Genomic DNA, 24,023 nt, shown 5'->3' on the forward strand with positions numbered 1-24,023 from the left:
GTGTGGACGGGATTATTTTTTAAAACGAAAACGGAAAATCTCCGTTTTCAAAAAAACCCGTGTACGTTTGGACGTAGCCTTAATTCTACATTGCCATAGATGGTGGTCGAAGTTTAGGGAGAGAGTCAAAGTCAGCAAACTTCAGAGATTTTTTCCTGTCAGATTTTACTGGTATTACCGGGTACAGTTTTTATGTCACACTGGCCACTGACACATTAAAATTAAATGATACAGTGAAAAAGTGAAATCACATTAAACAGACACAGTTAGTGTAAAGTAGGTAATCTTTATTCCTTTAAGAACTCCTGAATATACAGTAAATGAACAAGGAATGAAATGAAGTAATAATCTTAAACTTATTATATAATTATACTTAATTATAGTAATATTAGCTAACCCTTGACCCCTTTTTAGAAATATGACAGGCATTGCCATTTCTTTTCTTTCATAAGAAAACTTTTATTAAATGATAATAATAGGTTGGGACAGATTTCTGCCAATTTCATTTGCATTTGCACTTAACATAACAAAATTACATGCTGAGTGTCTTCTGTCACCAAAAGTTATGGATGTCAATAGTAATAAGTGTTTAAAATGTAAGAAAAATAAGTAAGAAAATCTCTAAATACATTAGACAGAACTTCTACAGTAGTTGCAGCTTCAATCAGTAAGTAGTCTTCACATTTGCCTTTTCATAAATGTTATATTACAGTAAGTATATTGCTTCCCAGCAGGTATTTACCAAACAACAATGAAGCAGTCCAATGACCTACTCCAAAGAGTAGTCAAAAATCCCAACTAAGTTGCATACAAAAAATACTTGATATACGCATTTTCAAAATAAAACAAAACACATAATATATCAATATCACAAATGAGCAGCTTCAAAACGAAAGCAAAGCAAAACAAAGTCATACAGTCATTACATGTTTCCTAGGTGAATATTCATGAAAGTGCACAAAAACCTTTGTTGTTTATACTTCATACTAACATCATTCAGTGATCATTACTCAAAAAAAAAAAAAAAAAAAATTCAACTTAAATTCCTTTTTGGTTGTGATGCTAAATAATATTTCAGTTTTCCACTGTGGGAATCATCCTTTTAACATTTAGAAAAACAGTTACACTGACCAATACCTTGTCTTAAATCCTTAATTCACATATGCTTCTATTTTATTAAGGAGCTCTGATGCCTTGTTCAGTGCCAGCATTTCATTCTCTGATCTGAATCGTCCGTTCGGTATGTGAGGATATGGATGGCAGTTGGGATATTGAGTCTTTTTGGGATCCACTCCGAGTGTCTGCAGGTTTTTCACAATCTCAGGCAGATCTCTCAGTTGGAGGCTGTAGCGGGAAACTTGTGCAGCAGTGGCTGAAATTGAGCTGCTGTTGGGGCGTTGTCCATTTCTTTTATAGCATGCTGCTATGAGAGACTTTTCTACTGCTTGATGGACCTTAAACAGACACCACTCTGTGCTCCCTCCACCAGTGTCTTTGTGAGCTGCATTGAGATCGCAGCGAGCCTGTCTACACCAGCGCCTGGCCTCTTCTCTGTCTGGCCTTGGGACATTTTCATTGTGGGTCCAGAAGTTGTAGGAATGGAAACCTCTATAACCTCTAGAGAACCTCTCTCGACTATTTCTGTGATACCTGGCCTTCTGATTCCACTCTTCATAGAAGCCTCTGAAATTTGTGTTTCGGCTTGAAAAGGTCGAGCCTGCAGCTTTGACTGTGCCTTTGCTAAGCTCATCAATTTGATTCTGTAAATATTTGAATGCCTCATTGGCGAGAGACTGGCAATCCGTATTTTTGTCAGGGTGCCACCTGAGGTACAGTCTCTTGATGGCTTTGTGCCTCTCCTCCTCAGGAAGCCTCCAGATCTCTGCCAAACATTTATCAATTTCCCTTTTAGCTTCCTCAACAGAGGCTGGTAAAGAATTTGTTGATGATTCAGAAGAATGTGGCACAGCTCCTGTCAGTGGTTCCAGCTCCATGCAAGTGTTTTCTTCTGGTTTTAGCGTCTTCTTCTGTGGTCCTGGCTCCATGCATTTCCTCCTTTCTGTTTTTACCTTCTTTTCTCGTTTCAACTGAAACAGATCAACACAGCTGACTTCAATGGGCTCATCTTCTCCAATATCTATTTTGTATCTCCATGAATATCGTCCATTGTGACCAGGCAGTTCTTCAACAATAACTGCATAAATGTACTTGTCATCAATGCTGTAACCAACATATTCCCCCTCCTCAAAGTTGTTGAGGACATTCATGTCCAAGCAATCATGCCATTCTTCTGGAACCTCTGTCCCAGGGGCTGCTGGACTAAAAGAGGAACTTTCAGTTTCAGCACTGTCACGGATCTGATTTTTAGCCAGAGTTTTCCGAACATCTTGCAGATCGTCACACATGAGGAGTTGTCCCAGCACTGGAAGGTGAACCGATGCAATTCTGTTCCCTAAAAGAACATTAATCTCTTTTGTCAGTGTCATGATGACTTCATTTATTACCTTGAGAGCCATGTCATCATTGTGCTTTAAGTAAAAGGTACACCCTTGTTGCCCTCGTTCCACAGATACATCTGTTTCTTCATCTGTTTTGGGAAGTGGCTGTTTATTGAGCCAGAGTGTTGTTTTCAATGTTTTGCAGCAGATAATTTGTATACTGCCAAAAGTCTTCTCACACATTTTAGTGGCATCCTCTTGTGTTATTTTGCCTTGAGAATTCTCTCTAATAAGACAAATTAATCCATATTTAAAGGCTCCTGAGGAGAGATGTTTATCAAACCATCCACTAAATTTACAGCCAGTCTCAAGTTCACAAAGCTGCATCTCTGATTCCACAACTCTTTCCTCTGTGAACTCAGACAGCATCTTTGGCTGAAATTTCTGAGGCAGCAGTTGCAACAGCTGATGATGCTTGTATTTGTCGTTGCCCAAATGACATTCACTGAGTTTCTGAAGCAGCAGGAACTTGTTCTCCAGCGCTTCTTCCAACCTTTTGGTCTCAAACACTGTGTCGTTGTAGCAGAGTGTGGATGATGGGTATAATTTACCATCTACTGCAGGAAGATACAGAGTCTCAACATTTTCAAGAAGCGTCTGGTTTCCCTGAGCATTGATTAACTTAAACAACTGCTCAACAGCTCGTTTCACAGTTATCAGCTGGTTCAAATGTAGTTTCTGTTTATCACAGGAATCAGCGTAAACTGCTGCCAAAACATTACAATATTGCTCTGCAGTAGCTTCGTTCTTCACACCAATTTTCTGAAAGAACGGTGCATACATTGCATCTTCTGGAGTAATCTTGTACAGATATGGTCTGAAGTCCAGATCATAGGAGAGCGACAGACACACGTCATCAGGCCTTATAAGTTTTGTGTCTTTTTCAACCAACACAACAGGAAGACCAGCCAGCTGGTTTCCTTCAAATCTTTTTGCTTGCAGGTAAGCGTACGAACTTCTGAACACTTTAGCTCGTGTTTTGATCAGCTGGTCAGTTTCACATGGTGACTGACAGATGTTTCTTATGTTACTGGTTACACAGTTTGGAGGTGGTTCTTCATGAGCTCCTGCATTTTTCATCATCTGCATAAGTTTCTGTGCTGTATAAAATGGTAAGTGAATAATTGGCATTGAGGTCCAAATCAAATCTTGATGCTCTGGATTTTTTTCAATCAACGAGCCTCTAATTTTAACAGTAGTTCCTTCAGGAGCAAATGGTTGGTGGTAGTTGGACAGTTCTTTTCGAATCATAACTGGAAAAATGAATTTGATGTCAGCAATGCTTTCCAGCAACCTTTCCTTGTTGTCTTTGGGATCACATGCTTTATTTAAGGCTTCCCTGAAAAGTAATGATGATTTCAGTTTCATGTCTTTGAGTCTTCTGTTAACTTTTGCTTCTGATTCCAGCTGGTATGCAAAATGTATTATCTCGTCCGCTGACACAACATGCTTCATTCCAAGTTTTCTGACCAGCTGTTTTGCTTTTTCTGTTGTGTAGTCATCTCCTTCACACAGTTCAGTCCAAAATCTCTTAGGAACAAATTTCTCGTGGGGCAACATTCGTTTGTACAGCTCCACACTCTCATCAAAGTAGTATGATGCAGGCTCTAGTCTACCTTGGGAACTACGAATCAGTTTCACTGTCTTCAGTGAGGAGATGATAGTTTTCTTGTCCTCTGAAGAGTAATGTAGTGAGAGCAAGAGCTTGAGGCTGTGAAGAATCTGTGTCTCTGTGAGTTGGTGTACAGCAGGCAGTATAAACTTCATGAAATACTGCAAATCATCCAGGACCTGAATGTTGACTGTTTCTGACAGTGTGTGGTTCTCAGAGTTGAACTTGAGAAAAATGCTGCCGGTGTTGGGCAGGTTGAACAAATCTGGAAATTTCACTGAATAAACGCTGTTGAGAACATAAACCTGTTTAGTTCCATCAACCCTCACTCGTTCACCTTGTGTTGTTTCAAATATTGGTAAGGATTTAAGTTTCCTCACATACTCTTGATTGTCTTTGGACTTGGATAATCCTGATTGCAGGAACATCTGAAACTCCTTCATATCATTATTTGAAAGGTGGGAAAACTCTGAGCGATTAATGTTGTACACTTGATCCAACACTGAGCTTTGATCATCTACATCGAGAAGCTCATGCTGTAGACATGAACGTACCTCTCGGTCCATTTTAGAGAAGAAAACATGATCAAAACTCATAAAACCAAGTTTGAAGAGGATGCCTGATATGTCTTTGTGTTTCTGTGAGGCAAACACAACACTTGACATGTGTTTCATTGTTTGCAGGAAGAGCTTGTTGTTCAACCTTGGACACACAACAGGTAAAATGTAGCAGTCGCTGAAGAGTTTCATCACATCACTTAGTGTCAGACTTGACTTGTCATCGCTAGATGTTGGTAGTTTAATTTCACTTGTTATGAACATCCAAAGTGATTTCAGCCACTCCAACATTTTCTCATTTGGGACATGAAGACCACAGAGTGGATCAACATAGCAGTTCTTAAGAAGATGCTGAATTAATGGTTTCAGATATTTTTCCGAGCAGGGTAATGTCATTTTTTGGATGAGTTTTAAACTTTGAAGAAGTTTAATGTGGTCTTTGTTTGTCTGATAGTCTGCAAATGTTTCCTCACAGCCAAAGAAGAGATTTGCATATCTTGATATCCACTTGGGTGACTGGGAGTTGAAAACTGTCAATACTTTATCTCTTGTGAGAAGAAGTGGAAGCCCATCAAGTAAATTTGAATTGTCTTGGGTGACCTTTTCTGAGGAGAAATTTTTTAAACAAAAACTCAAGAGCTCTGAACATCTTGTTTCATCTTTGATCAAAGTGGCACTTATGGGTAAAGGTAAATCCTCATCTGTTTGGGTTGGATCATTGAGAGGCTTTGCTCGTAGAAAAGTCTGCACAGTGGAGGGACTGACCGCTTTCACTTCAACACCAGCATCTGTGAAACTTTTCCAAATCTTCTCCATGTTTGTGGAATAAGGAACCAGCTTCATTCCAAGATCTTCCAAGATGGCCATCAGCTTGTAGTTTGTCAGGTTTGTCAGATAAGGGTCCTCAAGTGAGTCTGTTTCACTGACATTACACCAGTCAAATGAGTATTCTTTAATTTTTGTATCTGCAATTTTCCGTGTTGAGCTCTTCATCACAGGGATTACATCAAGGCCTTTTTCTTTCAGTGATCTGTATACTCCATGTATCATTTCATGCCAGTCTGGGCAAACATCCTTGGACACAGTTGGCCAAAAACACAAGTATTCTGTACTGAAACATGAGCCAATAAATGTAAGGGAAACTTTCTTGACTGCAATGCTGCGCCTGATGTAATGCAGGAGATCTGCATAAAGCGGAGCAATGACGTTCTGTTTCAAAATCTCATTCCAGTTTGATTTCTTACTCTTCCCATCTTCTTTCCAAAGGCTTCTCCTGGCAGAATCAACCTCAAAGTTTCCATTGACATGTACTGGCAGTCCAGTTTTCCCTGGCAAAGGAAGTGAACAAAAGGCTTCTCCTTTAAAATCCATGATGCTGGATCCCTTTGTGTTCACACGTGCAGCTAATGATGCTTGGGGAAGTTTTTCTGATAGTTTTAAATCGTAGCTGTCTTTGAAGGAGCCAAATTGTTCTGCAACAATCCACTTACTTTGTCTTTTATCTGAGGTGGAAATCACAGTTTCATAGAAAGTCTTGTGCGGTGTTGCTGTTTTGTCTGATTGCAGTGCATTTTGTAGATGTTTCACAAAAGCATCTTTCTCGTCCCGACTTTTCTGTGGCAGATTTTTTTCAACCTCAAAGATGGTTTTAAGTCCTCCTGAATAGTCACTGATTTCATGGACTTTGATTTTGCAGATGTTTTTCAGAAAGAGAATTAGTCCTACAGGATCTTCAGACAGGGCAGAGCACAGTTCTTTCATGTCACGGTCAGTGACTCCTTGCTGTGATATTTTGGAGGCATTTGCATTTGTACCCATTCTCAGAGGTAATCTGAACATGGTGCCGTCTTTAAGAGAAAATTTGTCTGGAAGAAAGGATTTGTAGACATCTACGTACATTTCTTTGAAAGTGTCAGCGAGTTTATAGCCAATGCCATTTCGCTGGTTATTTGAATGATTTTCAATGTATTTTTGATTGGGGTCAGAAATGCAAAGTACTTCATCTCCTGTAAGGATCGAAGGGCAGTCAGTCAGATGGTAAACAGAGTTGAATCCAACTCCGTACTTGCCTATCTTCCCTGGGGTTCTGTGCTTTCCTCCCTCTCCCAGCTGTTGAATTCCCTTAATGTCAGCATCAGAAAACACTTTGTTGTTGAACACACAAAGTGCTGGACCCTGGAGATTGTTCCATTTCTTCCCAAATGTTTTTTCTTTTCCATGTTGTCTTTTGTCCCAGATGAAGTGAATTTCTGTTGCTTCTGCATCATCAGCATTTTGGATGAGCTCTTTAAGGATATCCTTCTTTGATGGATAGGCTGAAATTATGTTTTTAATACGAACAGTCAGCTGTTCCTGCTGTTCAAAGTCAAAAGCAAATGGTGACATGTCATCAACTATGTGGTTTTCCAGAGAATGATGCCTTGTTGTTTTGATTCCAAGGTGGCGAGCCATAGCTCGTGGGATATTCTCGTGACATAATGTGACACCTGAAGTGAGTGGCATCCATGGGCTGTCATTGTAAAATAGCTCACTAGCAAACTGCAAAACTCCATGCTCATTGGGTATCAAACAGTCATCTGTGATTTTGACTTTGGCCTCAAATATCCCTTTGATTAAAATTGTGAGGCAAACTAAGAGATCACTCTCTGTTAGGGGCTGGTTTCCATGTTGAACTTTTAATTCCTGCAACACAGTTAGAAACTGAGTGGTCGTGAATTGTTTTTCAACACCTATACATTTCCAGAGGTTCCTGAAGCTTGTGAAGGCAGCTGGAAGTACATGGAGATAGGGCTTTGCTTCAAATTGCCCGTTCTCAGCTACACGATCAACATTCACAAATGTATCACCAATGAGGATGAATGGAAATGAATTTGCTTGTTGTGAAATGTAAGAGGCATTTCCAGAGTCACAGATCCACTGATCCAGACACGTATAGCACTCAAATGCTATTTTGTAAAGCATGGATCTGTCAATGGAGTGTGCTTGTTTGCTTCCTTCATGCAGCTGCTGGAGCACCACCTCTGGCTTCGGAGTGCTGTTCACGCCCAAGATCTTTAGGACTGGATCACTGTGGTGTATTTTCAAATTACTATTATTCAGCACTGGTTGTGTCATGTTAACGAGAAGGGAGCATTTGTCACTAAAAACATCAGTGGGCTTTTTAAGTGTTACATTTCCTTCCATTTTTGCATCACCAGGTGAATATGCTGGAAGAAATGCAGTTGTCCTCAGTGTTTTCCAGTGGTGAGAGCCTTCATCATAAATGTGATTCTTCATCAGTTCAAAAAGGCACTTCAAGTGGACAAATGCTTTCTTTTTGTCAATGCTCCAGGTTTTATTAATTGTGCCTGCTTTCTCTGTGATGTCTTCCAATGGGAGATGGTCATTTGCCATACCAAGTTCCAACAAACGCTGAATCCTTTTTGGAGATCTGAAGTCATTTTCGGATCCATCAAGCAAGCGTCCCTCTTTTGGTTCAAAAAGACAGGCCACTTTCCCTGTAGGATTCACAAGTTTCCTGACATGTTGGAGCTGTCCACCCTTTGTGGGTATGCATGGATAGCAGAGCAGCAGATTGTCAATTTCTTTGATATGAAGGTCAATAGCATGCAGCACAAGGGTATCTCTACTCTTCGAGTCCATTGTAGTTAGGTTACTGAACACTGCTTCTCTGTAGAACTTCTCCCAGTTCCAGGTCCTGTTTTGTAAAACCTTTTCTAGGCCAGCCTGTTTGAAGCTATTTCTCAGCCAAAGTGGAAGAGGAACAACATGATTGGGTCCTTTTGCATATTTCTGACAAACTTGCACTGCAAGGTCACCAATCTTTTCATCATTTTCAATGCTCTCATGTAGAAATATGGCATTGTTCATTGAGAACCATTGTTCTCCATCACTAAAGAGCTCTGGACCAACAGAGTCGTCAATAATGGTTGAGTAAAGTGCATCCACTAAAGGCTTGAAAGTTTCACTCACTTTCTCTCTATCAGGCCAAAATGTGTGATAACAGTAACTCACCAGCTGTTTATTTTCTGACATTTTCTTTAGTGCCTTGAGTACAGTAACATATGCTGTCACTACTGGATCCTGAAGGAGAGCTTTGTTCCAGTCATTTTTCACTCCAGTTTCCCACAGACCTTTTCGGTTGCTTGTCACAGCAAATGTGCCATTTACATTGACAGGAAGACCCGTGTGAATGGGAAGAGGAAGGAAGCAAAAGGCCTGTCCAACAAGTTCTGTTTGTAATGTGGTGAATTTTCCAGTTTCTGGATCGTTTTGCAAAGGCACAGCAATCCCTCCAATGGGCAAAGAGAAACTGGCCTGCTTGTTTTTGTGAATGGCCATTTTAAAGGACTCATCTGTCCCAAAGCAGTTGTACAGGAGCCAGAGCTGAACTTCATTTTCATTAGACTGCTGACTGGATATTTGGATAATTCTGACTGTGCAAGATTCAATTAGTCCTTTGCATTTACCATCAACTTTCATCAGTGATTTCTCAGCATGACGTTGCTTGGACACACTGGTGTCATCAGGAATCTCCATTGCACTCACAGTGGTTTTGGACACAGAGAAGATGGTCTCTATTTCGTTTTCTGTTGGTGGAGTTGATCCATTGTGTGGGATATTTTGGAGGGACAATGTAATGATGTTCTTTAAAAAGAGCAGATGGGTTTGTGAATTCTTAGAAAAGAGATGTTGAAAATCAAGGATATGGGGTTTTTGATACACTTTTGTGCTTATTTCTGATTTGACAACTTCTTCTTCACTTCGGAAAGGTAATTTGATCAGAGTGCCTGGATAGGGTTCAGGAGGACTTTTTCGAGTGAAATTACAGTCAAAAATGTTTTCATATGATCCAAACTGACCAGGAAAACAATGAAAGAGTTGCTGTTGAGAGAGATCCAGCTTGAGTCCAGGATTTGATTTATGTTTGATATGCTTTGTGAGATGAGTAACATTTGGATCAAGTATGAGAAGAGTGTTGCCACTAAGGATGGAGGGGACATCTGTCACATGATACACAGTGTTGAATCCAAGTCCAAACTTTCCAATTTTTTCCACTTTGTTTTCCTTTGAGGCTGAGCCAACTCTGACAATATTTTGCCAATCCTCGGCTGTGAACTGCTCATTATTAAAAGCCCAAAGACAAGGTCCCTGACAAAGAGCCATGTCAGGGTCAATCAGGCTTTCGGGGGCATCTCTGTGTACTCTGAAATCCACCAAGAACTTGCAAACATCTGCCCCAGCGTCCTCTGCATTCTGGATGAGCTCTTTGAAGATGTCACTGTCTTCATCGTACTCTTTAAGAATGTTTTTTATCCTCATTGTTATTGGTTCAGATTGTCCACACTGCTCTATTCCTATCTCCTCTGGATCAAGGATGTGGGTACTGAGAAAACGAATTTCCAGCCATTCAGCCGCTGCTTTTGGGATTTCCTCATGTATGACATAAATTTCCTCTTCTCTGCAGTTTAGTTCTTTCAGTCCATTTTTGCTTACATCACAGAAAAGAGCTGTTGATCGTGGTTTAAGGGTAAATTTTCCTCCCTCAGCAATGACTGGCACTGGGATGTCATCCTGAACTGTTTTCTTCTCTTTCCAGACCCAGTTGAGAATTTCTATTGACACTTTGACCTCTGAGGAACTTGCAAATGGCGGTTGTCTTGCTTCAATTGTTTGCTGGATGGAGTACAGAATGCCCAAAATGTCTTCATTGGAAAGTACTTTTCTCAGGCCAAACCTCTGGAACAATGTTCTGTATGGCAAAAATTCACTTGGCACCTTCCCAATGTAAGAACTCAGATCTAGATTATTTGGGTATTCAAGAACCAGATCCTGGGGTGCAACAAACTCGTTCTGGGCCCATAGCCAACATGTCTCATTGCCCATCATTGTAACAAATACAGAGACATTGTCTTGCATGTGTTTGTAAATGCTGTGCAGCTGTCTTTTGAAGTCTACATCTGTGTCAGGATTAGCCATTTCCAGTGCTTTTGATTTCAAGACTGAAAGATTTTCAATCACTTTTTCAGGTGGTGGTAGGTCTTTGAGACCAAGTCTGTTGCTAACTCTGTCACTGAGCTTCCCTGTTAGTGGCATTACATGTCCAACAATGTCCTTATAAACAGAATGTCTTATTTCATTTGGGCAAAACAAACAATACTTCTGAGATTTATCACTGAATTGTTTCTCACTTCCAGGTTGTTCACATGGGATCCATTTAAGCATTTTGAGGCAATGAAGCTGTCTGTGAGAAAACTTTGTCAGTAGATCATTACTTTCCAACATTTCCAACAGAACCTGAGCTCTTCTCAGAGCCTCAGTTTGTGAGTTCACACACAGTTTGTCAGTCAGCGTGGCAGCATGTAGCAAATGTTCAGGTGAGACATCCATCTCTTTATTCAGTAATCCGATTTCTGTTAAGCTTTCCAGCATCTGCAGTGAATGAGTGTATGAAGGCGGTGGAAAGAAGTCTGACTCAAAGATGACTTTAAAAGTCTGAATTCTTGGATCAAAAAAGTCAGATGCCTTTTTCAGCTGTCCATTCACCTCAATGAAGCTCAAGTCCTTACAGCTGCATTTCAGGGATTCGTTTTGTGAGAAAAGCACCTTACCATGCTGTAAAATCCAAGTCATTGTTTTGTTAGTGTTGTCACTGCTGCAAGCGCCTTTCCTTATGCTGTCAACAAGAACATTGGCTGCTTCGGCGGTGTCCAAGAGATGAACTTTGAGCAGCTGTAACAGTCTGCGGTCAGTCTCAGTAGAACACTGGATTATGGAATCAGGCATAGGGAGCTCTGTTGGTACTGTTAGGCCTGAGATCAGAAGCACAGCTTGTTTTGATTGAGCTGCAACACTGAATCCTTTCATGGTTTGAAACAAAGGCAACCTCAAGAGAAAATCTTTCTCTGTATTTGAGAGAGAATCCAGATAAGAGAGATAATCTTTCAGTTCTTCTCGTGCTGTGTAAGAGGCAGATTTGAGTTCTGTGACAAGATGCTGGAAATCTAAATTCATCAGGACCTTCAAAACACTCCTTGGAGATGGGCACAGCACATACGAGTCAAGGTCTACATGCTTGAGCCACTCATTTCCTCTCACCACTGTGCCACCAACTTTGTTCACCAGCTGAGCTATTCGGTCTGGCAAACTCAGCTGTTTACTTTTCTGAAAGATCAGAGTTGTGTTCTGCTGTAGTTTTGCTACTGATACAGTCTGACTGCCAGACAGAGGACTAACTGGTATTAGAGGTATGTCAGTGAAAGGACTTAACTCATCAAAATGATTGTTGAGAAACCTCCAGAATTCTTGAAACCAGTCCAAAGGTGGATGCTGACTGTTGTTGTTGTCCCATGCAACAAGGTTCTTCCCTGTCTGTTTCCAGTCTGGTGGCAAATATCGTCTTGCATATTCAGCCAAATGGGATGCATCAATGTTGGTGATCTTGAAGAAATCTGAAGAGCAGATTAAAAAGATTTTTTTTTAAAGTTAAGAATAAATGTGTGTGCTAAAATGTGTAGCTGTGTACAAATGACTCTGTATTGTTTAAAATTACTTTCACTTACTTCTTCTGGCCAGTTCTTTCAGATGTGCACTGCAGGCTGGAGTCAGATCATGTGGGATGAAGAAGGGTTTACAGAATGGCAGCAAGACTCTATAAAAAAGTGCAATGGATTCTGTCAAACTGTTAGGAGTTCATTCAGTATAGAAATATTCCTGAACCTTCCAAATATTCAGTTACAATCAATATGTGAATAACACATAAAAATGGCAACTTTAGTCATAATGAATATAACATTATTTTAAATATTGATAGATGTATGGAAACCCTACCTTGGACATTCATGGCTGTCAATCAAAGCAGTGTCTTCCTCTTCGTATGTGAAATATCTGAAAGAGCCATCACTGAGTGGAAGGAGGTGAAGACCCTCAAGTTCTTTATATTGTTCATCCCCTAAAATGTACTCCAAAAGACTGAGTTTGTCATCTTTAGTGATGTTATCCACACCGGTCCTGTGGAGAATGGCCCTGAGGAATGCTGGAGTCACATGTTTTAGGGTAGTAGGGTTTGGGTAGGCCTCATTTATAGCCCTTGCAACACTAGCTGGTAAAGTGACAAGATTTTCTCCACATGACACTAAAGCCCTTTTAATGGCAGACAATATGTTGGTGCTTGTTGGGCCATTGCAGGGGAAAACAGCTTCTGATGGAGAGATAAACTGTCTTTCATCTTTAGCAAGAGAGAGGATGGCCACGTTCTGTCTGAATAAGTGATGAAAAACATCCAGAGTGAGAGCATGCCATTTTTCTTTGTGTTGTATCTGAGTGAGATCTGGCCACAGATTGTACACAGAGGAAACAGGGAGGATAGATTTTTGGGCAAGTTTAATGGCATCTTGAATGATCTTGATGTATGCTTGTGGAAACACCTTCTTCATCAGCATTTCATTCCACAAAGCATGTTCATCATGTCTCTGGTCTTCCTCTTGCCATTTGATGTGTCTTCTATTGTCTGTGAGGCCAAAGCATGCATTGACATAAACTGGGAGTCCTGTCTTATTGGATTCATTGTTTGGAAGGGGGAGAAAGCAGCTCAGTCTGCTCTGGCTACAGTCTCTCTTCTCACCACAGGGGAATGCCAGGTCAACTTGAGGTAAAAAGCTCAACTTCTTTGTAAGCAAATCAAGATCTTCTGCAACGCCCTCTTTCATGGTACATGTTGTCAGAAGCCACTTTGTCTCTTTTTGGTCTTTTGAACTCACAGTTATAACTTTGAACCTTGTTAGACCCTCAGTGACTGACTCCTCTTCTGGCTCCAAAACACCATCTGTGGGGACTGAGGATTTCACTTCAAGTCTGGTGTTAACAGCTCCATCTTCACTAATATGTAACAAGGACACAGAGGTGACATTTTTCAAGAAGAGGAGGCTCAAATCTGCATCTGCAATGAAGCTATCAAAAAGCTCAACCACTTTATCTGAGTCATACAGATTATCAGAAATCTCTGATGCTTCATTGCGTAAAGGAAATCTAAAAATTGTCCCATTGAAGTGCTGATCCTCCATGACAACTTTTGACCATCCATGTTCACATACAAGTGAGACTATATCTCTAAATGGTTGAAACTGATCACGCATATTCAGCAGAACTTCTTGGTCTTCAGCATCATCCAAAGACCACCAAAACCCTCCATTTCTCTCTCCAAATACTTTTTCTTGGGGATCCATCATGCCAAGGTGGCCTGAACTGAATATACTTGGAACATCTATGAACAAAGTAAAGATATGCTACTGTCAATTGTTTATTTAAAAAAACATTACTCTTATCAAGTGTGATAACTATACATAGTTTCACCTGTTATGTGGTAAACAGAGTTGAAGCCGATTCCAAACCTCCCGACTTTGTTCGGGTCGTCACGCTTGACACTCCTTCCAGCCATCTGAATTCCTCCCCAGTCGTCCTCAGTGAATGCGGCATTGTTGTAGGCATAGAGAGCAGGACCTTCGTAAAAATAAAACATTCTCATGGATTGGTGATAATACATAAAAAAAGAAAAAGAAAGACTGAAAAAAAGAGTTATCCCCCCCCCCCCCCCCCAACAATCTATTTTCCTTATTGTCTATTTTTGTTCTTTTTAACATTTTTTCATGTAAAAGTAAAAGAAACGTTAGAAACATATGTTTTAGAGAAAAGGTTTTTTATTTATTGTTAATCAATCAATACCTTGAAATTTTCCCAGTTCTTCAGTCCAAAGGCTTTCAGTCCCATAGCTTCGCTCATCATGGATGAAAACCACTTTTGTGGCTTGAGCATCATCTGCATTTTGAATCAGTTCCTGATTGACCAACAAAACCAACTATTAACATTAGACAGCCAATGGAAGCTAGTAGGGCTGCAAAAATTCATCAAGTAATTTAATTCTAAAAAACATTCGACACAAATTCTTCTATGCTGTGTTTAACGCAAGGCTCTGTAGCGCGCTCATTTGCCAAAACAACGTAAATGCTAGCTTTTCAAAAACACTGATAACACAATAGCAGCAGTGATGTTGATGTTGGCACAGTTTAATGTGGAGCCAGAGTCTGTTTACACAGAGCAAAGAGTCAGAGTCATTACCAAGAACGGTGAGGTCAGGATGAGCGTCCAAAACAGCAGGGCTGTTCATGTAATTACCATTAAAACCTTTACTGGAAAAAAGCTCCTGGGAGTTTAGTCTGACACCAGACTGGTAAAATCATGATTTAATTTCATAAACGCGATACCTTCAGCAAACAGGGGTGAGGCTAAAGGGGGAGATGGGGTGTACCTGACCTGAGGGTTTTTAAACTTACCCTTTAATAATGTCAGAAAATCTTCCAACAAGACAGAGAAAAGGTACATTTTTATTCCTTAGTTTACTTTGTGATTGAGATTTGAGATTTTTATATATCTTTTGCATTTAAGAAACTGTTTTCTTTAAAAGCTAAAATTTCAATATAGATTTTATTTTATTTATTTATTTTTTACAGATCTTGTATGCAGTTAAACTTTAAAACATTGCAGTATGTAAAATTGAAACCAATGCACTGCTGGTTCTTTCTCTTTTGATTATTTATTATTGCTCATTAATAAGACAAAAGTATTTCTTATCAATTACTCAAATAATCAATTGAATAATCGATAGATTACTTGATCCCTAAAATAATTGATAGCCGCACCCCTACAAGCAATTTTTCCTTACTTTAGCAGGAGAGGTGATGTGAACAATGGTTTTGTTCCAAGAAGCGTCCCATCTCTCCTGTGAACCAGCATACTAAACCCTGAACGTGACTCGTTTAAATGGGATCTAGCCCTGCTTTAATTAGCCATTTAGGTTTCCTACTGTAACATCATATATTTTGAATTATTTAAAAAACAAGAATTGGATGCACAAGGTTGAATTTATTTTAGATTTTCTCTAATCCACAGAAGGCCAAAATATAACATATAATATATATATTATATACATACAGTAACTTAAATCTTTTAAGTGCTACTGAAGGTTCTACAGTGTCTTTTACAATGCCAAGGCCTATTAAATTCTTATCATCATTATTAAATCATGACTGGCTATAACTGAAAGTTTACAGGATTTACATTTATTTCTTACAGACCTTGGTCTGTGAGAAGACCCAAAGACCCATTTCTGCCTCGCCCTGGACTTAGACGGTGCTAACAAAGAAAAAAAGCACCTGCTCCAAAATTGGCACCTTCTGCTCAACTAAAATTTGCAGCTTCCCACAAGGACAAGCCAAATACATTCAGGAGAAAAGTTTTATAGTCAGACGAAAACAAAGATTCTGGTATTTGGCCACAATGAAAAGCAGTGAAGCTGAGTCTTTCAAACCTAAGAACAGTGTGCCAGTTTGTCAAGTAGGGCTGAACGATATATCGCATTTGCGATAATATCGCGACATGATCAAGTGCAATTTTCTAACCGCAAAGGCTGCGATTATACTGCGATTATATTATACAATTCATGGGCTGCATCCTCCTGAGGCCGCATTTGTAGACCGATTACGTCACAGCGACGCGCCGAAGGCTGTCCAAATTACTACCATATCCCAGAATTCATAGCGCGGCCCAGCCAAACTCCAGTTTCCAGCAATGGCGGCCGCTACTAAGTTTTAAAATTACTCATACTAATCTTTCTGGGTCACAAAATAAACTTTTAACATATTTTCAGGCGAGAAAGTAGTTGTGTAAACATCAAATATCTGCTCGGTTTATCAAGATATCCCATATTTGCAAAAGTGCTTCGACGTTTTCAGAGGCGTCTGCTACCCACCAGCTCGACAGCTAGCCGGGAGCTCGAGGGTTACTGATGCGGCCGAGAACGGCACAACTCCCGGCACATCATTTTCAGATCACCGCGGAGTTTCGCTGCTCGGGTTAAACGTAATATATAAGTCACTTAGACAACCTAAAAATGTTATTGTTGGGCTTTTTTCAGTGTTTTGTTTGTTCGTGAGTAAATCGGTTTGGCTGAGATTAAAGTTATTAGATTAGATAAAATAAAACTTTATTAATCCCCCGGGTGGGTTCCTCCTTGGTTTTCACTAGTGATGTGCGATACCACTGATTTTCTTTCCGATCCGATACCAAGTAATATTCAGGGTGGTATCGGCGATACTGATCCGATACCGATACTTTGTACAAAAACTTATTTTATTTATTGTATCTCAAATTATAGCATCATAATGATTCCAGGACAACAGATTATTTGTTCTTATCACTTAATAATGCAGGGTTCATCATATAGAAATAAAAAAAATGAAGTTGTGCTATTTGAACAGCTTGCCTGCCTGCAGCACTAAAGGACTCCGTGAGAGACGTCTGTCTCGCCCTAGCAGCACCTGTCTCTCTCCTCCTCTTCAGTTCACCTCAACATACGCTCGTCATATTCTGTGATATGATTTACTCTGAGGTGTTTGACAAGGTTAGTGATGTTGCCACAACCATACATGCCAACCCTCCCGATTTTTCCGAGAGAATACCGAATTTCAGTGCCCTCCCGAAAATCTCCCGGAGCCACCATTCTCCCGAATTTCGCCCGATTTTCTAAGACAACAAAATTGAAAAATCATATTGCAGAATTCATAGCGTGGCCCAGCCAATTCCAGTTTCCAACAATGGCAGCAGCAACTTAGTTTTAATATTGCTCTTATTTCTCTTTTTGGGTCGCAAAAAAACTTTTAACATATTTTCAGGTGAGAATGTAGCTGTGTAAACTTCAAATATCTGAGCCGACCGACACATCGTCTTCAAACCCCCGTGGTCTTTCGCTACTCGGGTTAAACATGATATATAAGTCACTTTGATAACTTAAAAATGTTATTGTTTGGCTTTTTCAGTGTTTTATTTGTTCGTGAGTAAATCGGTTTGGCTGAGATTAAAGTTATTAGATTTGATTAAATTAAATTTGACTTTATTAATCCTTCGGAAGGGTTCCTCCGGGGTTTTCACACAGCTGAATAAACGTCAAACAGAAAATGGTTAAACAGAAGTGTGAGACGGTCGAGAGTTTACGTCAGTGCCCGGTTATATTTTAGAGAGCAAGGAGCAGACGGCAGTTTCACTCCACCGAGGGAGCCTGTGACGTACTACCCGGCTTTCTTTAGACCGCGAAGGCCGGGTCCTCAGGTGGAAGCAGCCTCTGAATTTGGACACCCCTGCTGTTTCCGGGCCGGCCAATAATAACGGTGACATTTAACGTATTTTATCCGATAAATAAACCCTGTAAAATGTATTTCCCCCCCCCAAACGCCCTTTTGAATGTCTCCCTAGTATGGCCACAACACCTCACTCTAGGAGCACTTTTTTTGCCACATGTATTGCAAACCACGTCTCAGCTGTGTGTGGAGGTAAAATACGTCCGCACATGACTTCAATTACGCTCAGCCATTGTTGTGAGTGCGCACGCCAAGGGGCTGCGAGACATTTATACAGCCGTATTTCGCACATGACTATGAAAGGCGGAAGAGGAAGTAGTTCCTTTGAATGTAGACAATCCGAATGTTATAGTTTCTTTCCACTGCGTTCCTGTTAATGATAAACTACAAATTTACTCTAAATTACTAAAATATCGATATTTTAATGTGAGAATCGATTCTAGAACATAAATGATTGGTATCGGAGGAATCGATATTTCAGGATCGATCCGCACATCACTAGTTTTCACACAGCTGACTAAACGTCAAACAGAAAACTTATTAAACAGAAGTATGAGACAGTCGAGAATTTACACCAGTGTCTGGTTATATTTTAGATAGCAAGAAGCAGACGGCCGAGTTTATTAAACTCCACCGAGACAGCGGTGACGCTAATCAGAAGGCTAGACCGTCCAATTTCACGCCTTTAAACTTTAAAGGCGTGTTTGTGTGTGTGTTTATACAATTGCTATTATGTTTGCACTTTATGTGTAATGTTACTGACTGCAGAGATCAGTAAGATGTGTGTATTTTTTATTTATTAGTTTTATTTATTTAATATTATTTTTTAATTGAATGACTGTCTAGTAGTTCACAGATGTCGAAAAACTGAGTGTGGTAAAGCCACTGATTTTTTTTATGTATATTTCTGCAATCTGCACATTGTACTGACTTTCATTTTAATGTTTACACCAGGGTTCCTTGTCAGCACTTTATGCTCAGATGTTTGTAAGCTAAAAATAAACTATTGTGTATGTTCAAATATACTGTTGTGATTGAAGAAGTTAAATAAAAATGTCAGTCATCAATTCATGCATCACCTCATGTCATCATAACAGAGGTCTGTCTTCCAGGAAAGAACAGTTTAAAATTAATGTAATATAGTATTGGCCATACTATATGATGTATTGCTTGTCTTTGTTTAATAATACAGAAGACAAAGACCTTAAAAAATAATCGCATATCGCATCGCAATCGCAATATTGGGGCAAAAAATCGCAATTAGATTATTTTCCATAATCGTTCAGCCCTATTGTCAAGCATGATGTCAATAGCTTCATGCTTTGGGGCTGTTTTGCTATGGTACTGGTACATTACACGAAGGGGATGGAATATTGAAAATTGACTTCTTCAACTTTACATCCAATCAACAGTCAGACAGTTAAAATTTAAACACCATTGAGTGTTCTAACATGACAATGATCCTAAACGCACATCAAAACCGGTTTTGAGATGGATAAAGAAGGCTAACTTAATATATATCTTTGACCCTTGGTGGATTAGGGGAAATCCAAAATAAATCCAAACTTGGGCATACAATTCTTAGTTTTCAAAGAAAAATTTATCCTGACATTCATGCCCCTGTGTATGTAAACTTCTGAACACAACTGTATACTATTAGTGTTGAATTGTACTGTATTATATTTTCACATTTTCTTCCAACATTAAAGCACACAAAAAAGGCAACTGAGTATGTAGAAGAACCCTAATGCACATGGTGCTTATGTGGTGCAAGTGGTGCAAAACCTCAGAAAAAACAGAATTATAATAATGCTTGCAGTCAGTTTGCAGTTTACATCCATGTTTCCAATAATCCACTAATTTGATCCCTATCCAAGTCAAGCATCTAGGATAGAGAATGTTGTTTGCGGTACAGATCTTGAAGCTCAAAAAACATGTTACATGTGCTCACGTTTGACCTGTAAAGCTGATTCCACACACAAGTTTATAGCTATGATAGCCAAAAGAGTTTTAAATATATTTGTTACTAAAAAGAAACTGTATCCAAGCAGCAAAAAGGTTCAAATAGTCGGACAATACTCACAAGGTACACATCCAGGATTAGTGTTGCAGTATTGAACAATAGCCAGAAAAGTGGTTTTTTTTTTAATATTATGTTACTGTAAACCAGAAATTTGACCCTTTGGATATAAAATATCATCATTTCCTAAAACGTATCCATTTGTGTGAAATTTGGTCAAAATTAGTTTATGAGTTCTTCACACTATGAAAGTTGGACAGAACCACAGTGACATTAGTCATTGACGTCTGTTATGAGGCCACAATCTTAGTGTTTTTTTGCTGTCATTATCTTGTTATTTTTTGGAAACCGGGTGCACAATGGTGTATCTTACTGTGAAAATAGTGTTTTTTAATAACAAGGAGTTAGCCCGTTAGCACAGACTAGATAACCCTCCTTTGTGACAGTTTAAATGATCACATAATGATTTATTTAAAAGTTATTTACAAAATGGACTTCATGTTTTTTTATCAGCAAGGTACAAAATGTCAAAATGAGTAACTGAGACAATTCAATCATTAGGAAAGCATTTACTGATCAGAGCCAAGGGACAGTTTTGAAACCGGATTTCTAAAGGACTGAAAATCCTTTTGCAACCCTATGAAGTACTTTAAGAAGTAACTGATGAAATGGACTTTTGGCAAAACATTACACCAACCTTCAAAATTTGTCCGCCATCTGGATATCGACGTAGAATATCTTTCAAGTAGTCAATGAAGGGCGGTGCTGTGGCCCCGAAAGAAGTCCTATAAAAAAGCAACAGTATCAGCAGAGAAATTAAAAAGCACCGAGTTTGAATTTAATTTAAAACAAAGTGAGTCCTCCTGATACACTGATTATAGGAAAGAGCTAATATTAAACAAGCTTGTGTATTTTACTTGTATTCTTAGCCATAAAGTTCTCAACTTTAAATCAGATAACAGCTTGTGATGAAATCAGAAGATACTTTATGGGACGATAAATTGAAAAGGGGCAGGTACTTGATGTAATTTGGATGATAAAACGTTGAATACGAACTTTGCATTTAGTATGTAATTGTAGGGAACTGGTTACAAATGGAGATGAATGAAGATGTGCACTCAAAGATTATTAAAAACATTTCATATAGTGATTCAAATAATTACAGACTGAGCAGTAATTCAATTCAATAAATAATTTGACCTACAAGTAAAATGAGAAAATAACATTGGCGCCAAAAATCATATTAATATGTATCAGCACTTCCTACAGTACTATAGAGCCACACATTTTTTGCGTACAGTACTTCCTACAGAAATACTGTTCTGTAGGAAGTGCATAACAGTATTTCCTATTGTTTTATATACAGTAGGAAGAACTGTATACATAACATTAAAGTAAAATCAAAGTAACTCACCGAGCTTTCTTTTTTGCTTTCAGACTCATTGTTCCAGGGTTGGTTCCTGTAAGAAATTAAGGGTATTGTGAGCAGAACAAAGTCATATAACATATCCTCTTGAGAACCAGCCTATTCGTTTATGTCCTCTGTAATAGACATTTGTTTTTTGGTCTATATCTTTTGACTTATTTGAGATATCCCACTAAGTCCTGATGTACTAAATAGAGGACATTCTGGGCTTTTTATTGATATCTCATGTGTTTGGGTGGCCTCTAAGAGGAAGGAAATATACACGATCGCTGAATAGCAGCCAACTTCCTGTTAATCAGCTGGAATTTAAAAAATCAAATATCAGCTACCTACACGCTGCACTGTTTTTAGATACAATGCAATACTATGCAAACTAAACTATGAATACTCTAAGTTGTTTTATTATGTATGTTGCATTCTTGTACAGCACTTTGGTCAACGCTTCTGTTGTAATTAAATGTGCTATAAATAATTAAACTATTAAACTATTAAAGAGCCACACTTTGTACATATCTGTACATCCTTTAAGGAGTACATTATACTAAGTAGGTAACTGCAATACCAATGATATTAAAAGATTAAAATCATAGTACCTCGCTTATGAAAGTGAGTGGTCCCATCTGGTCCAGTTAAAGTAATGATCCTACATCAGTCTGATTTATATAAAGGCTGCTGATGGCCAATCACAGCGTGGCACGTGGACTTCTGCTCAGGTTTTGTCTCATTTTCGCCCTTATTCTGTTAGAAACGAAACCGAAATAAACAAAAACAGCCACATTCTTCAAATGTTCTGAGTGAAACGAAACTTTCAGAGCATCTCGTGAAACTCATTCAGAGCTTCCCAGTGAGGACAGTTGTCCCGCCGCTCGCTAGATGATGCTGCAGCCCGTTTTTATCAGAAAACGGGCTGCAGCATCATCTCAAAGGAAAACGATAAAATGTAGACGACAGTGTTCCGCCGTTATTTAACTCTGGTTAATATGGTGTTTTTACCGCGTTCGCACGAAAAGTACTTACATTCAAGCACATTGCTTAGGAAGGATGAGAACGGTATGTGAAATTGTTGTTTGTGTGCTGCTTGCGTCCTCAAATATCTTCCGCATTGTTTAAAACCAACCACGGCCTACAATAGTTGGTAGGCTGCTAAGTAAGCTAGTGCACATACTTGTTATATTCGCACAGGTCTTGTTGTCGCCTATTTGGCCGACAAGGAGCGCTAATGCGATCATAACCTATACAACATGCCCAAAAACCGATGAAGGATATCCGGCTTATATTTCACCTGAAACAGCGATAAAACTGTTTGGTCAGTAAGCAGGGGGGGCATCGATTAAACAGTGCGTTTCCCCCACAAAAAATAACAATAATTATGTCATGTTTGTCTCTCAGATGCTCCCATCATCTGTAGGACCGTGAAAACCCCTCCCCTGCTGCTGTGGGCGTAGATGGCACCATGCTGGATAACACCGGTGATCAAGTGGAGCAGCAGTCTGGGCGCTGCTCAGACTGTGGGTGCAGTTTTAATCTTTCACATCCTGACTCTGAGCCTGATTCCGATGACACTCCAGCCGATCCTAAACAGCAGAATAAAACAGACAGTTCTTCCAAATGCCCATCCTGCCAGGCAGGCAGCAGCCCCCAGAATGGACGCCGGCCACACCGGCGCATCCGCCTGGACCCTCACAGCTGCAGCCTGTGCTCCAAAACCTTCATCTCTTCCGCTCACCTGACCCTTCACCTTGCTTCTCACAATAAGGAAAGGAAGTTCAAATGTAACACCTGTGGCAAGTTCTTCCATCAGTCCTCCCACCTAATGGCACACAAGATAATCCACAGCGGAGACAGGCCGTTTAAATGCCCAGATTGTGGTAAGACCTTTGGGCGCGCTTCACACCTGAAGACCCACCGTCGACTCCACACAGGCGAAAAACCTTTTAAATGCACTTACTGTGACAAGTCCTTCACCCAGAAGGCTGGGCTACTGGCACACGTTCGTCTGCACACCGGGGAGAGACCATACAAGTGCGAGCAGTGTGGCGAGGGCTTTCGCTCTTTGTCACTGCTGCTCTCTCACAAGGCTCAAGAGGCTTCCGGACAGGCCAAGTCACTGTCGCCACCACCGCTCAGCCAGCCTCAGAAAACACAAACCAACGGCGAAGATCTGAAATGCGGTGTCTGCTGTCGCACTTTTGTCAGGTCATCTTATATCAGGCTGCACATTCGCCTCAACAAAGGACAGAGACCTTATCACTGCAAAGTGTGCAACAAGACTTTTGTCAAACTGGAAACATTTGTGAACCACTGTGACAAACACCTGAGACAGAAAAAGGATAAAAATAAGGGGGTGGAAGACAAAGTCGTCAAACCTCCCCTGTTTGTTCCGCTCTCCAGGCCTTCTTCTCCTGAGTCCTTACCTGCTCAGCAGCTATCCCAGGAGGTCAACACACGCTCCAGAGCAAAAGCAAAGATTAAAACAGAGCCATAGCCAGAAGGAGAGCGTCAGCTGAGACAGAGATGGTGGCAGTAGTATAATGTTGGTGTTTTAAAAGGTTAAATGTTTACAGATGATGGTAAGAAAGGGACAAACACCAGATTGGTAGTTGAAACAGTTCCAATTTTTATTTAATTTATATCAATGTGAGTTCACTAATTGTTATTTTAAGATGGTGATTTCCATTGTGAGCAGTTATCTTTAAGCACTATAATATTTTTATTGAGGTATC

The 24,023-nt window shown here is 39.8% G+C and overlaps 2 protein-coding genes across 4 annotated transcripts; one reads left to right on the plus strand and one right to left on the minus strand.

Moving 5' to 3' along the window:
• Positions 1-84: 84 nt before the first annotated feature.
• On the minus strand, positions 85-22,146 carry LOC146651257 (sacsin-like). The gene is made up of 8 exons (XM_085383835.1): positions 21,894-22,146; positions 21,289-21,334; positions 20,572-20,659; positions 14,388-14,499; positions 14,019-14,165; positions 12,498-13,929; positions 12,230-12,318; positions 85-12,118 (listed from the first exon to the last, which is right to left on the minus strand). The coding sequence occupies exons 2-8, from the start codon at positions 21,315-21,317 to the stop codon at positions 1,152-1,154; spliced, it is 12,864 nt and encodes a 4,287-aa protein (XP_085239961.1). The 5' UTR covers positions 21,318-21,334; positions 21,894-22,146; the 3' UTR covers positions 85-1,151.
• A 63-nt stretch (positions 22,147-22,209) lies between these two features.
• On the plus strand, positions 22,210-23,910 carry LOC146651258 (uncharacterized). 3 transcript variants are annotated; one of them, XM_085385092.1, is made up of 3 exons: positions 22,219-22,350; positions 22,483-22,606; positions 22,690-23,910. In XM_085385092.1, the coding sequence occupies exon 3, from the start codon at positions 22,754-22,756 to the stop codon at positions 23,783-23,785; it is 1,032 nt and encodes a 343-aa protein (XP_085241218.1). In that variant the 5' UTR covers positions 22,219-22,350; positions 22,483-22,606; positions 22,690-22,753; the 3' UTR covers positions 23,786-23,910. The 3 variants fall into 3 exon arrangements, with proteins under 3 accessions (XP_085241216.1, XP_085241217.1, XP_085241218.1); XM_085385090.1 differs by lacking the exon at positions 22,483-22,606 and having other exon boundaries at positions 22,210-22,350; XM_085385091.1 differs by having other exon boundaries at positions 22,216-22,606.
• Positions 23,911-24,023: the final 113 nt, after the last annotated feature.

Source organism: Rhamphochromis longiceps, linkage group LG16 (assembly GCF_057381845.1).
Source record: "Rhamphochromis longiceps isolate RC_006_pf linkage group LG16, R_longiceps_female_GT1.1, whole genome shotgun sequence".
Classification (NCBI taxonomy): Eukaryota; Metazoa; Chordata; class Actinopteri; order Cichliformes; family Cichlidae; genus Rhamphochromis; species Rhamphochromis longiceps.